This window comes from Microcaecilia unicolor, chromosome 3, assembly GCF_901765095.1.
Source record: "Microcaecilia unicolor chromosome 3, aMicUni1.1, whole genome shotgun sequence".
Taxonomy (NCBI): domain Eukaryota; kingdom Metazoa; phylum Chordata; class Amphibia; order Gymnophiona; family Siphonopidae; genus Microcaecilia; species Microcaecilia unicolor.
The window spans coordinates 155,473,391-155,489,479 of NC_044033.1; the positions used below are offsets into that span (position 1 = coordinate 155,473,391).

The 16,089-nt window shown below is 48.6% G+C and overlaps 1 protein-coding gene across 1 annotated transcript in view; it reads right to left on the reverse strand.

Moving 5' to 3' along the window:
• Positions 1 to 16,089, reverse strand: part of BIRC6 (baculoviral IAP repeat containing 6) — a 965,314-nt gene that overhangs the window by 536,296 nt on the left and 412,929 nt on the right. The window contains 3 exon segments of the mRNA XM_030196513.1: positions 489 to 599; positions 2,406 to 2,532; positions 11,972 to 12,126. Of these exon segments, the coding sequence (XP_030052373.1) occupies positions 489 to 599; positions 2,406 to 2,532; positions 11,972 to 12,126 (393 nt within the window).

A 16,089-nucleotide genomic window follows, 5' to 3' on the forward strand; every position in this document is an offset into this window, starting at 1 on the left:
GGAAATAATCACAAGATTTTTATTAACTCCTGCAAAAAGACCTGCAATCAATCATATTCAGTAACTACTGCATTATTGAAGACCCTTCAAAAAGGTTCAAGAAATGATACAATTACACATAAGACTTGTCTCAAACAATGATTCTCTTTTCACATTTATTTACTGGGATTTATTAATCACCTTTATGAAAAGATTCACCCCAAGGCAGTGCTTCTTCAAAGGTGAATCATAAAATCAATACTACTTGCTAACAAACATTTTTACAGCTCAGTGAGATTTTTACTCTGCTTTGCACAGTTACTGTTCTATTTTTCACAATTAATGCATGACTCCAAACTAGATGCACTGCCACAAATGATCTCACACACAGCATGAACCTATCAAGTATTTTCTATTGCACAATTTGTGACAATTTTAAACATGGGTGCACTTATGGCTTCCTTCTGCCTCCAACGTTTCACAGAAGATTTAACTCCCACAAGACTCACGATTTAGTTGCATGTTTGTCATGAGAGTGAGGCTATGAAGCACAAGGCACCATGTCCGCAGTAATGTGTTTGGATACCATGCCAGCACCGTCAGAAAGCTTGTCAGGGACGCTAAAAAGAAAGAACACATAGTGAATGACAGTATCACACAGGATAGAAAACCATTCACAAGGGCCTTTGCTAGTGAAGTTTCCGATTGGAGGGGCTGCCGTGGACTTCACCCATCAGTGAGAACAAGCAGCCTGCTTGTCCTCGGAGACTGATATTTCACCACGAAAGCTCATATTACTGACTCCACTTTAAAGCATTTTTCCTAATTTGTGGCTTCTATACATTAATGTCTACAATGCGTGAGTCCTTCCTAAACATTCAGGCCCAGATGCACTAAACTTTTAAGACCCTTTAACGAAGAAAATTTCAACCGTAGCATGCATTAAAGGCCATTTTCCAATGATGCTAGCAGCTAACGAAAACGGAATGCAAACGAGTAACTACCATTCTAATGTGGACAATTTGGAATGCACTAACCATACCGACAACTGCACCGAATCAGTTACAGTGATAAATTTAATGTCAGTTCAGAGCTGTCCTTCAGGCCTGAGCTGTCAGACACCCATCAAAACAAAAATGAAAAAGGATTGGGAGGGGGCAAAGGCGCTCGTCAGGAGCGTCCTTTATGAGCGTTCTTGCCCCCCCCCCCACCGCCTGAGGTTGCCGCTGCTACCCGCTCCCCCCATCTTAAAATCGTGCCTTTTGTAGGCAGCCCCGACTCCCCCCTCTCCCTCCCTTTCTGCTTTTTTACAAAAAACAGCTCCTGCCATCCTCCGCCCCGAGGTCCCCTTACGCCCCCCCCCCCCCGAGGTCACCGCTGCTCCCCGCTTCCCCCACTTCCCAAAAATCAAAACTTTAAGGTGCCCCGGCCGGCCCCCTCCCTTCCTCTCTTTCTCCCCAGCTCCGCCTCCCGCCATCCTCCGCCCCCGCCCATTCCCCCCCTCCCACCGATGCCCCCCTCCGTCTTACCGGGCCGTGCAGTGTCTCTCACCTCTGTGTGAGGGCGCTGCACGGGGAAGAACAGCTGATCGCCTCCGTCCTCTGCAGTCTCTCCGACGTCCCTCCTCCCTCCTGGGCCCAGCCCTCGTCTGACGTAACCAGGCGAGGGCGGGCCCATGAGAAAGGAGGGATGTCGGAGACTGCAGAGGACGGAGGCGATCAGCTGTCCTTCCCCGTGCGACAGAGGGGGGCACCAGTGGAGGGGGGGAACAGTGGCGACGACTCTGGGGGGGCGGGGCTGGGGAGAAAGAGAAGAGAAGAAGGGAGGAGGCCGGCCGGGGCAGCTTAAAGTTTTGATTTTTGGGAAGCGGGGAGCAGCAGTGACCTCGGGCAGTGGGGGGGGGGGGGGGGGGGGCAAGGGGACCTCGGGGGGGGAGGATGGCAGAAGCTATTTTGTGTAAAAAAGCGGGAAGGGAGGGAGAGGGGGAGTCGGGGCTGCCTACAAAAGGCACGATTTTAAGCATGGGGGAGTGGGGAGCAGCGACGACCTCAGGCGGGGGGGGGGGGGGGGGGGGGGGGGCAAGGACGCTCATAAAGGACGCTCCTGATGAGTGCTTTTGCCCCCTCCCGAAACACACGTGTTTTTGGTTTGTTTGTTTTTTGCTGTTGTTTTGACGTTTGAGACATACGCACAGCAGCCAGCATAACGCTTGGCTGCTCTGCGCATGCTTTAGGGGCCAATTACCGACGGGGATTACACCAGTTTAATGCATTGTTCTTTACAATACCGCACCGAACATGTGCGACTTGTTTTTTTTGGTGCATTCTTCGTTTTTTAAAATTCGTTAGGGACTTTTACGTTTTAGATTTTTTAACGTTTGGTTGATGCATTTGGCCCTCAGTGGATGTCACCATACCATCTCCTACCTTGGTTTAAAGAGATAACTGGTATCCGATTGGCATTATATGAGAAAATATCAGCTCCATGCTCTTTACTCCCAGAAGAGCTGGAATTCAGGCTTAATGTAAGCCATAACTGTAGAAGAGACTCCAGCTGTAATAAGATAAAACAATTAAAGAAACAGAATTACTAAAGGAAAAATGAGCAATAAATATTCAATTAAAGTAAATTGTGGTCATACAACCTAGCAGGAAAGCCGTTGGAGATCATGTGGCCACAATGATAGTTGATGGTGAAATCTGTTCTCCCAATCAATGACTAAACTCAAAATTTCATTTTACTCAGTAATTTTGCTTATATGATGCAGGACAAAGATTGCATAGCTAACATTTTTTTATAACACCATTTACCACTACCACTGCTATTATAATAAAGATGTCATAAGGTTGGCGATGTCATAATTATACAATTAGGGCTATGACATTCCAGGTGCCCAATGCTATAAAAACTTTCATTTAGTACCATTAGTCCTTCTGGAAACAAGGATCTGTTAGTTTAAATAGACCCTGGTCTGGCATTTCTTACAGGTAAGGTTTTCAAACACTTTAAAACAGTTATTTTTTTGTATGGAGATTTTTGAGTGACAGTTTAGAAATTTATTGAAGGGATTCTCAGTTATGATGTTACAACAGGCTCTACTGGAAGAAAGCAAACCTGTTTACCTCTAATGGGGGTCCTCCATAGAAAGCAAGCTAAATCAAACACATGAGTAAAGCGAATGCTACATACCTGTAGAAGGTATTCTCCGAGGACAGCAGGCTGATTGTTCTCACTGATGGTGGTGACGTCCTCGGCAGCCCCTCCAATCGGAATCTTCCTAGCAAAGTCCTTTGCTAGCCCTCGCGCGCCCGCGCGCACCGCGCAATTGCGCGGCCGTCTTCCCGCCCGAAACGGCTCGAGCCGGCCAGTCCAGTATGTAGCAAGACAATACAGTTCAAGGGAAGACACAACTCCAAAGGGGAGGCGGGCGGGTTGTGTGAGAACAATCAGCCTGCTGTCCTCGGACATACCTTCTACAGGTATGTAGCATTCGCTTTCTCCGAGGACAAGCAGGCTGCTTGTTCTCACTGATGGGGTTATCCCTAGCCCCCAGGCTCACTCAAAACAACAACCATGGTCAATTGGACCTCGCAACGGCGAGGACATAACTGAGATTGACCTAAAAAATTACCAACTAACTGAGAGTGCAGCCTGGAACAGAACAAACAGGGCCCTCGGGGGGTGGAGTTGGATCCTAAAGCCCAAACAGGTCTGAAGAACTGACTGCCCGAACCGACTGTCGCGTCGGGTATCCTGCTGCAGGCAGTAGTAATGAGATGTGAATGTGTGGACAGATGACCACGTCGCAGCTTTGCAAATTTCTTCAATGGAGGCTGACTTCAGTGGGCTACCGACGCAGCCATGGCTCTAACATTATGAGCCGTGACATGACCCTCAAGAGCCAGCCCCGCCTGGGCGTAAGTGAAGGAAATGCAATCTGCTAGCCAATTGGATATGGTGCGTTTCCCTACAGCCACTCCCCTCCTATTGGGATCAAAGAAACAAACAATTGGGCGGACTGTCTGTGGGGCTGTGTCCGCTCAGGTAGAAGGCCATTGCTCTCTTGCAGGCCAATGTGTGCAGCTGACGTTCAGCAGGGCAGGAATGAGGACGGGGAAAGAATGTTGGCAAGACAATTGACTGGTTCAGATGGAGACTCCGACACGACCTTTGGCAAGAACTTAGGGTGAGTGCGGAGGACTACTCTGTTATGATGCAATTTGGTGTAAGGAGCCTGGGCTACCAGGGCCTGAAGCTCACTGACCCCTACGAGCTGAAGTAACTGCACCAAGGAAAATGACCTTCCAGGTCAAGTACCTCAGATGGCAGGAATTCAGTGGCTCAAAAGGAGGTTCATCAGCTGGGTGAGAACGACATTGAGATCCATGACACTGTAGGAGGCTTGACAGGGGCTTTGACAAAAGCAAACCTCTCATGAAGCGAACAACTAAAGGCTGTCCCGAGATCGGCTTACCTTCCACATGGTAATGGTATGCACTGATTGCGCTAAGGTGAACTCTTACAGAGTTGGTCTTGAGACCAGACTCAGACAAGTGCAGAAGGTATTCAAGCAGGGTCTGTGTAGGACAAGAGCGAGGAGCTAGGGCCTTGCTGTCACACCAGACGGCAAACCTCCTCCACAGAAGAAAGTAACTCCTCTTGGTGGAATCTTTCCGGAAGCAAGCAAGACGCGGGAGACACCCTCTGACAGACCCAAAGAGGCAAAGTCTACGCTCTCAACATCCAGGCCGTGAGAGCCAGGGACCGGAGGCTGGGATGCAGAAGAGCCCCTTCGTTCTGCGTGATGAGGGTCGGAAAATACTCCAATCTCCACGGTTTCTTCGGAGGATAACTCCAGAAGAAGAGGGAACCAGATCTGACGCGGCAAAAAGGAGCAATCAGAATCATGGTGCCTCGGTCTTGTTTGAGTTTCAACAAAGTCTTCCCCACCAGAGGAATGGGAGGATAAGCATACAGCAGGCCTTCCCCCCAATCCAGAGGAAGGCATCCGATGCCAGTCTGCCGTTGGCCTGAAGCATGGAACAGAACTGAGGGACTTTGTGGTTCACTCGAGATGCGAAGAGATCCACCAAGGGGTGCCCCACGCTTGGAAGATCTGGCGCACCACTCGGGAGTTGAGCGACCACTCGTGAGGTTGCATAATCCTGCTCAACCTGTCGGCCAGACTGTTGTTTACGCCTGCCAGATATGTGGCTTGGAGCACCATGCCTTGACGGCGAGCCCAGAGCCACATGCTGACGGCTTCTGACCACAGGGGGCGAGATCCGGTGCCACCCCTGCTTGTTGACATAGTACATGGCAACCTGGTTGTCTGTCTGAATTTGGATAATTTGGTGGGACAGCCGATCTCTGAAAGCCTTCAGAGCGTTCCAGATCGCTCGCAACTCCAGGAGATTGATCTGTAGACCGCGTTCCTGGAGGGACCAGCTTCCTTGGGTGTGAGCCCATCGACATGAGCTCCCCACCCCAGGAGAGACGCATCCGTTGTCAGCACTTTTTGTGGCTGAGGAATTTGGAAAAGGACGTCCCAGAGTCAAATTGGACCAGATTGTCCACCAATACAGGGATTCGAGAAAACTCGTGGACAGGTGGATCACGTCTTCTAGACCCCCAGCAGCCTGAAACCACTGGGAGGCTAGGGTCCATTGAGCAGATCTCATGTGAAGACGGGCCATGGGAGTCACATGGACTGTGGAGGCCATGTGGCCCAGCAATCTCAACATCTGCCGAGCTGTGATCTGCTGGGACGTTCGCACTCGCGAGACGAGGGACAACAAGTTGTTGGCCCTCGCCTCTGGGAGATAGGCGCGAGCCGTCCGAGAATCCAGCAGAGCTCCTATGAATCGAGCTTCTGCACTGGGAGAAGATGGGACTTGGATAATTTATCACAAACCCCAGTAGCTCCAGGAGGCGATAGTCATCTGCATGGACTGCAGGGCTCCTGCCTCGGATGTGTTCTTCACCAGCCAATCGTCGAGATCTGGGAAACACATGCACCCCCAGCCTGCGAAGCGCCGCTGCTACCACAGCTAGGCACTTTGTGAACACCCTGGGCGCAAGAGGCGAGCCCAAGGGTAGCACACAGTACTGGAAGTGGCGTGTGCCCAACTGAAATCGCAGATACTGCCTGTGAGCTGGCAGTATCGGGATGGAGTGTAGGCATCCTTCAAGTCCAGAGAGCATAGCCAATCGTTTTGCTGAATCATGGGGAGAAGGGTTGCCCAGGGAAAGCATCCTGAACTTTTCTTTTACGAGATATTTGTTCAGGGCCCTTAGGTCTAGGATGGGACGCATCCACCCTGTTTTCTTTTCCACAAGGAAGTACCTGGAATAGAATCCCAGCCCTTCTTGCCCGGATGGCACGGGCTCGACCGCATTGGCGCTGAGAAGGGCGGAGAGTTCCTCTGCAAGTACCTGCTTGTGCTGGAAGCTGTAAGACTGAGCTCCCGGTGGACAATTTGGAGGTTTGGAAGCCAAATTGAGGGTGTATCCTTGCCGGACTATTTGCAGAACACACTGATCGGAGGTTATGAGAGGCCACCTTTGGTGAAAAGCTTTCAACCTCCCTCCGACTGGCAGGTTCGCCCGACACTGACACTTGGATGTCGGCTATGCTCTGCTGGAAGCCAGTCAAAAGCTCGCCCCTTGCTTTTGCTGGGGAGCGCGGGGCCTTGCTGAGGCGCACGCTGCTGACGAGAGAGCGAGCGCGCTGGGGGCTTAGCCTGGGCCGCAGGCTGTCGGGAAGGAGGATTGTACCTACGCTTACCAGAAGTATAGGGAAACAGTCTTCCTTCCCCCGAAAAATCGTATACCTGTAGAGGTAGACGCTGAAGGCTGCCGGCGGGAGAACTTGTCGAATGCGGTGTCCCGCTGGTGGAGAGACTCTACCACCTGCTCGACTTTTTCTCCAAAAATGTTATCCGCACGGCAAGGCGATGTACGCAATCCGCTGCTGGACTCTATTCTCCAGGTCGGCGGCACGCAGCCATGAGAGCCTGCGCATCACCACACCTTGAGCAGCGGCCCTGGACGCAACATCAAAAGTGTCATAAACATCCTCTGGCCAGGAATTTTCTGCACGCCTTCAGCTGCCTGACCACCTCCTGAAAAGGCTTGGCTTGCTCAGGGGAAGAGCATCAACCAAGCCCGCCAACTGTCGTACATTATTCCGCATGTGTATGCTCGTGTAGAGCTGGTAAGACTGAATTTTGGCCACGAGCATAGAGGAATGGTAGGCCTTCCTCCCAAAGGAGTCTAAGGTTCTAGAGTCTTTGCCCGGGGGCGCCGAAGCATGCTCCCTAGAACTCTTAGCCTTCTTTAGGGCCAGATCCACAACTCCAGAGTCGTGAGGCTACTGAGTGCGCATCAGTTCTGGGTCCCCATGGATCCGGTACTGGGACTCGATCTTCTTGGGGATGTGGGGATTAGTTAAAGGCTTGGTCCAGTTCGCCAGCAATGTCTTTTGAGGACATGGTGCAGGGGAACAGTGGACGCTTCCTTAGGTGGAGAAGGATAGTCCAGGAGCTCAAACATTTCAGCCCTGGGCTCGTCCTCCACAACCACCGGGAAGGGGATGGCCGTAGACATCTTCCCGGACAAAGGAAGCAAAAGACAGACTCTCGGGAGGAGGAAAGCTGTCTTTCAGGAGAGGGAGTGGGATCAGAAGGTAGACCCTCAGACTCCTTGTCAGAGAAATATCTGGGATCTTCTTCTTCCTCCCACGAGGCCTCACCCTCGGTGTCAGACACAAGTTCACGGACCTGCGTCTGCAACCGTGCCCGGCTCGACTCCGTGGAGCCACGTCCACGATGCGGGCGTCGAGAGGTAGACTCCCTCGCCGCATCGGCGAAGCTCCCTCCGCCGACGTAGTCGGGGAGCCCCTCCTGGGAGGTGGCTGCAGTCGGCACCGCACGCGGGTACCGACGTCGGGGACCTCACCCCGGGCGATGGGCCAGCCGGCGCCACGCTCGGACGGTACCGGAGGCGCAAGACCGCCAGTACCGGAGGGGTAGGGCGCAACAGCTCTCCCAGAATCTCTGGGAGACCGGCCCGGAGGCTCTCGTTCAGAGCGGCTGCAGAGAAAGGCATGGAGGTCGATGCAGGCGTCGACGTCAGAACCTGTTCCGGGCGTGGAGGCTGTTCCGGGCTGTCCAGAGTGGAGCGCATCGACACCTCCTGAACAGAGGGTGAGCGGTCCTCTCGGTGCCGATGCCTGCTGGGTGCCGACTCCCTCGGCGACCCAGAGCTCTCGGTGCCGACGCGGGGAGGGGGACCGGTGTCGATGCTTCTTCGACTTCTTCCGAAGCAATGTCACCGGAGCTCCCCGGCACCGACGAGGAGGACGTAGAATCCAGCCGTCGCTTCCTCGGGGCCGAGGCCGAAGGAGGTCGGTCTCGGGGGGGCTCTACCCGCAGGAGCCCTCAGGGTAGGAGGAGACCCACCCGAGGGCTTCACCGCCACCAGCAGGGGAATGGACAGCCCTCACCTGCACTCCACTCGATGCACCACCGTCCGACGACATCAGGAGACGAGGGTCCCGGTACCACCGACGTCGATGCAGCTATCCGATGTCTCGGCGCCGATGCGAGGGCCGATGTCTCGATGCACTCGATGCACTGGCAGCCAAGGAAGAAGGTCTGATGCTGATGGACGTCGATGCACACGATGACCCCGGTGCCGATGCCGACGAAGAGCCCGAGAACAAAACGTTCCACTGGGCCAATCTCGCTACTTGAGTCCGCCTTTGTAAGAGGGAACACAGACTACAGTTCTGGGGACGGTGCTCGGCCCCCAGACACTGAAGACACGAAGAGTGCCTATCAGTGAGCGAGATTCCCGGGCGCACTGGGTGCACTTCTTGAAGCCGCTGGAAGGCTTCGATGTCATGGGCGGAAAAATCACGCCGGCGAAGTCAAAATCCGAAATGACGAATTTGGAAGCACAAAACTTTAAGGGAAAAATCTCGACCGAGGCCGAAAAGAGGCCTACCCCGACAACGAAAGAAAAACTTACCGGGGCAAAAACTGGAAATACGGGAAGGGGCAAACGAAACCCAAGGGGGTTTCCGGAGCACTTTCCGAACGAAAGAACTTTTCCGAAGAAAAAACACGTCGATTAAATAACGGACGCGCGGGTCGGACTCTCCCGGGGCTCAACACGGCAAAAAACACAGCCGTACCGAGTGCGGACGAAAGAAGGACTGGCCGGCTCGAGCCGGTTTCGGGCGGGAAGACGGCCCGCGCATGCGCGGTGCGTGCGGGCGCGCGAGGGCTAGCAAAGGACTTTGCTAGGAAGATTCCGATTGGAGGGCTGCCGAGGACGTCACCCCATCAGTGAGAACAAGCAGCCTGCTTGTCCTCGGAGATATCTGGCAACTCCAACCTGCAGAGTTCCTAATGGGCTCACAATTTGAAGTGTTTTTTTTTGTAACCAATGGAGGGTTTAAGCGACTTGCCCAGGCAAACAAAGAGCTGCAGTGGGAATCAAACCCAGTTCCCCAAGATCACACCTCACTGCACTAACCATTAAGCTGCTACTCCACTCACAAGTCCCTTCAGTCTACTGCACAGCTTAGGAGTCATTTCATTCGTATGTTGAGAAGATTTGTCTATCTGATTTATGCTTTCTATGGAGAACTCCTTATAATAGGTAAGCTAGATCAATCAGCCATATTAGAGTGAAATCCTATGAGTTGCCATATCTCTGGGAAACCAGTTCAGTCCTCATAAAACTGCTTGTTCAAAGGTGCTGTCTCTTCAAGATGTATTGTCTAGACAATGGTTCCTAAACATGTCCTGGGGGGACCCCAGCCAGTTATGTTTTCTAAATATCCACACTGAATGTGTGGGATACATGACAGACTTGATCGACCCTACCAACTAGAAACGCATCTGAATCAACACGAACGTACCTAAATCTGCACTACCCAAGCTGCGAAGGACTCAAATACAAATCAACTTACGCGTCCAGTTTTTTCCCACATAAGCACACAACTGTGGAACGAATTACCAAAAGCCTTGAAAACTTCTAACGACTACCTAAACTTCCGGAAAACACTAAAAACTAACCTGTTTAAAAAGGCATACCCTACCGATCCAACATAAATGCCTGATCTCTGCAACACAACAAAACTAAAGAACGTAATGGACATAACACAACTCTTCCGTTGTACGATTCCCTAGTGTGGCTGTGCCACATGAACTTTATCTTACCACAACATCACTTTGTATTTGTTTACACCGGAGTCTGTAACGCCTCTCCGGTACTATGTAAGCCACACTGAGCCTACAAATAGGTGGGAAAATGTGGGATATAAATGTAACAAATAAAATAAATTGTGCTAAGATGTAAGGGAAATATAGTCACAATGGAGGAGAGGCCTGTAGATTTCCATTTAGGGCTGGCGATAGATGTAGGAGCTAGCTATGGGGGTTTCAAGCATATGACATTTTGCTTCTGTCACATACATGGTTGGTTTTTGCAAAAGAGTACTTTGGCTTTTTTGTTAAGGAAAGCACAAATGTGTTGTCTGTCAAACTTCTCATGATACCTCCCAGCTCTTGGTGACACACTGATCTAGAGATATAAGAAAGTAAGTAACTGAAATCTGTAGTAGCCTAGAGGTTGCAGCAGCAATCCAAGAACCTGTGAAGACACGATTCATATCCCTCCCCACTACTCTCCTTGTGACCCTAGACAAGTTGGGCAATTTGCTTACCACTCTTCAAGTATAAGCTCAGGCCCCTATTTACTAACCTGAAGTGAAATATTTGTGTGTGTAAAATTTATTGTGGGATTCACTAATTCATAGTACTTCAAAGTAGCAGGTTAGTGAATCACTTGGTAGAATTTTTTTTTTGTTTTGCTACAGCCAAAAATATTGCAGGATCCAGCAGCAAAAGATAGCAGTGTCCAAACAGAGCTTGCAATTTTTTTTTTTTTTTTTTTTTAAGGCCGGGCTGCCAAGATAAAACACCTTCTTCCCTCTCTTCCTCCTTCAACGAGGACTCAAGCTCTCCTCCTCCTGGACTATCCTCCTCCCCATACCTATTTTTCAAAATAAATAGGTCCCAATATTAGGGCTGCGGGAGTTAGCCCACCTATCTCCCGCGGTTGGCACTGAGCCAGATATTCAATGCTGGGCAGTTTCTGGTGACCGGCATTGAATATCCGGTTTAATTTTGGCCAGTTCAAATTTAACAGGCCAAACTGATATTCAGCGCTGGCCTGTTAAGCTTGAACTAGCCAAAGATAATCCAAGTATTTACACAGCCAAATATGGCCACCAAACTCACACTGAAAATCAGCAGACAGCCAGTTATATCAGGTAATATAGCCAGCTGCTAGTCACTAAACGCCACCATCCCCTTTTTTAAAAGATTGCAGGTCTTCCCAGTCATACTCCCTCACTTTCCCAGAATCTATGGTGCTTTCACTATTGGTAGTAGAGGGCAAGAGCAATTGCTGGTCACTCCTGCCCCAATGACTGCATCTTCACAAATGTTGTCTGCAGACTCCAGTGGCAGTCTCATTAGTACTACTACTAGGGGTCAGGCTACCCAATTAGCCATTTAAAAAATAAAATCTTTATGTTTATATATGTTTTAAAGAGCATTCATACCGAATTGGTTCTGAAATCAAACGGGTCCCTTGTCTGAATTAAGTTCGTTCAAAATGCTACTATGTATTCTCTGAGGAGCCAAAATTTTACCTGTAAAAATCAGTGCAGCTAAATTGGTAGTGTAAATTGTATGGCCAAAACTTAGCATTAATTGGCCAAGTCTCAAACACACCTTTTGGAGTCACCTCTCTTGTAACAGGTTATATTTGTTGGACTTGTGATTTTAAGCAGTTAAATGTACATGGTTAGTAGGGGAAAATTTTTAAATCAAAGATTTAACTGATTAATTCCCTTATACTAATGGAAATTCTGACCAGCAATTCAACATTAAGAATATACCATCTAGCCTACCTGTACGTGGTGGACTTGTAGCATAGAGAAGAGTTTATTGAAGCAGGCACTCAATATAGGTACAGAAGACGACTGCATAATCAGCTGGCTGGTCTGACTGGGTACATGTAACCCTCTTAGCAAAGAGTCATCAGTTCCACTGGCAGACTGAGACACTTGCAAGACAAGTGAAAAAAGCAAAAGAAAAAAAAAAGAAAGAATTGAAAATTAATGGGCAAGTTCAAACCAGTTACACTACCACAACTTCCACTGCACAAAATAAAATTTCAGAAAGCTAATTATAAACAGGTGACATTAAAGAAGCAGAATTACCTGATTTGCTGAAAACGTCAACCCACCTGCTTCTTGGAACCACTTCCTTCCTTGGGGGCCAAGGGTGGGCGGAGAGATATCAATGTGGGCTACTGCTAAAATGTGTTATTTTACTGTTAATCCAGGTTATTAGTAACTGCATAAAATGGGGCCTATAGTAAAATAACCCATCTTAATGGTAGCCCAAGTTGATAACTTCCCTTCTCAAGTATCATTGTTAGGATTCTGCTTTTCAATACTACTGCCAGACCAGTCCAGACAAGTGGTGTTATGTCTTGCTATCAGACAGAGCCAGAGAAAAACAGAACAGAGCTGACTTTGCTCTACTTTATATGGGTCTGGTGCTGCCTTCAGCTCCTCAGTATCCCTATATCAAAGCTAGAACTACTGAAGGCAATTCTTATGTTCTGAGTTTTCAGTTCACTTCCAGTATCAAACCTGGAGCAGTCAAAATCGGTAGCTGATGGTCACTAACCTAGGAATGAGAAATTCATACACCAAAATAACAGTTACCTGGGAACCCTCGACTACCATGGCTTCCATGGGTGGGTTCTGGACTAATCTGGTAGGATTCAAGGAAGGAAATTTTAACAGTTAAGTCCAGATTTTCCCTTGGCTATCGTCCATGCTAGCTCAGTCCAGATCAGTGGTTCTCACCACTGTGTCGGGACACACTGGTGTGTCCGCATATGAATGGAAGCATGTCACAAAACTTTGGTGTACACAGCAAGCCTGTGTTTCCATAACAACCTTTCTTGAAATCCACATAACTAGTCTTATTTCTGCTTCCCCCACTATCCCTGAAACATGCTGCCACCAGCACCTATCCATAGGTTCGGTTTGCTACATCGTTTCTGAGTAGCACATTTGCAGGTTTTCATGTTGCTTTCACAGCAGTAGAGGATTTGGTGTTACTGTTACTGAGGCGATACCAGAATTTGAATATATATTTGTTTTGTATGACAAGTAAGAAATCTAGAACTGAGTGTGCATACAGTTTTTTAAACATGGGATAAGCACATTTATACAACTTACAGTCAAACAATGAAATATTTAGGAGTGCTTTGTTCACATATGAATTTTAGTGTTCAATGTATCACATGAGCACTGTCTGTCTGGTGTGACAGAACAGAAGAAAGGTTGCAAACCACTTGTCTAGATAACATACGGGGGACGATGCCATGATGGCTCTCAGAACTCATACATCTAAGGTGTCAAACCTCCAACTTTGCATATCCATGCTGGGAGAAGACGTACAATAGAGGCAAGAGAACTGCTTTTACTAGTATTTTCTAAGAAGAATGTGCTTTGAAAGGCTAGCTGTCCCTCTGGGACTTGCTAATTTTTGCTGGTGTGGTCCAAGGTGATCTATTTCCTTGACTCCTCCTGAATTGACCCCTTAAAGGACCACTGTGCTTTACTAGGACACATCAATAGAAAAAAATTTAGGAAAAACCAGGGCATTTACAAACATCTCAAGTGACCGCCAACTGACTATTATCAGAAGACAGAAAAACTGTCTCCATAGTACAAACACCACCCTCAAGAAGGGAAGAGAGTAGGGCAGAGAGATACTCTTAGAGAGTGGTGGGATACTGGAGGTCGGAGAGTGCACGGGAGTCTGGTTTCAGTCTTGGGCCTAAGAGTTGAAGCCCAGACCACATTGTTATTGGTTTCATGTTTGCAAAGTTGGTTACCGCTCGGTGCGGATCTGTTCTTGGGTGGAGTTGGGATGGATAGAGTGTGGGAAGGGTGAGGTTATTGTATTTGCCTTTTTCCTTTAAAATTACACAAGACCTACGAGACGCTATCCCTGAGAGGTGTGTCTGACAGAACAGGAGGACCAATCTCTCAGGACTAAACCCAGGTTCTAAATAGCAATCTACAAGCCTGATTCCCTGGAGTAGAATATCTCATCTGCAAGAGTGCCAAGGAAGCTTCTGTGCCTCAAAGCTAGCCTCTGCCCTCTGAGAGAGCTTATCTTCACCCAAGCTCTTGTGGAGGAAAGTGGCTGAAGAAATAGATCTCTCAAGAGGAATAGTGTCTCCCAAACGCTGAACTCACAGAGGTTTCAGATTCAACATAAGTCTCTGATGAAGTCCTCTTTTGCTACCAGACATTAAATATCCTTGTTATTTTGAATATGCTCCCAAAAGCCAAGAATGTAAAGGAGAATGGAATGGATACTTCCAGGAAGGAAACATCTGACTGGAAAAAGTTTAAGTACCCTCCTGATTGGCCACTTTAAATAAAATTAAAAAATAAAAATAAAAAATCAGGTCATATCAAGGCACCCAGTGGGAATATGAGCAGCAGAATGGACTGTCAGTTATGGTTCTACCCAAATATCCATCCCCTGGCTCCTGATTTAGTTTCTTAAACTGAAGAGCCTTATCTTGGAGTTCTGTAAAGCCAACATGAGGACCACTCACAGAAGTGCCCTACCTGACAGGTAGTAGTGCCATAGTCTCTTCTTCCCCATCCTTATACTTCAGGGTCCCAAACTTAACTCAGAAAATCATCTGACCAATATGGTGTCAGTCATGTGTACTGCTGCCAAGTCTGTCAGGGAAACTCCATCCCAGACAAAACTAAACATTACCAGAATCCCTAAGGGCTACTACTTTCCTTTAGCTTAATTCCCATCAGCAAATAGTATTGTCTTGCCTACAACCACCTGGAATACCTTCTCCCCAGCAACAGCCCCCGTACTGCTGGAGTGCTAGATGGCCACTCTGGCCCTCAGTCTAGAACTGGACCTGCTTGGTCTCCACCAAGACCACTGTCACTACTTCAGCTGCCCAGACCACAGCTCCCCACCCTTCCCATTAGATGCCTCTTTATGATTGCAAATAGCCATGAAGGTGACCCTTTGCCAGAAATAATTGTAAAAATCACTTGTTCAGGCTCCTATCAGTCTCCCTAGAGAAAGAGAAAGCAGCTTTGTAACACTGACTGACACTGAACTTCTATGCCATAGCAGCAGTGTGCCACCTCCCTTTACTGCAGGACATCCTGGAAGCAAGTGGAGAGAAAGCAAGCAGATTGCCTAGCCTGCTCCCAAGATTAACTACCATAACTTACCCTGCAGGCTGGATTGATGTTCCTCTAAAGAGGTTTTTGTTGTGTTGTTTTTTGTTTTAATTCCATCTCCATAAAATCTTTAATTAGCCAGCACACAGAAAATGTACCTCTGGCCCCCTCCTAAGAGTAAGGAAAATAGGCAAGGTAGCCACAAACCCCACAAAGATCAGTGGAGGGGCGGGGAGTAAGAGAACTTGGCACCACTAGGTTTAGCACAAGTGGGCTCTGTAGAACGGCCTCCACCAATTTAAGCCCTCTAGTCTGTTTCTAAGGGAGGAGGGAAGTAAGTTGCAAAGACCTTTTGTCAGCAGCATCCCCCAGACTTGGTCTGAGTTCCTCTGTGAACAGCCTTCCTGAAAGCGGCCTTCTTGTAGTTGCTGCACCAGGCCACATATCTGAACCATTTGCTGGAGCCAGAGAAATGATGAAGCATTTAAGCCAGCACCAGCTCCCTATAAAGGGGAATGAAGTCAGCTCTCAGCTGTTTTACTCTGGTTCCATCTGCTGGCAGGGAGACATAACTCACTTGTCTGGACTGATCAAATGTTATATTGTCTGGACTGATCAAATGTTATATTTCTATGTATTTCTGTAATAAAGATGGAGAGGACAATAATGGAATCTCGGGGCAAAAGTCAACCCCTTGTGTTTACCTGCATAAACATTTTTCGATTGCCCCTTTTTTGACCAACGCAACCTGTTTTTAAAAATATCTTCTTCCC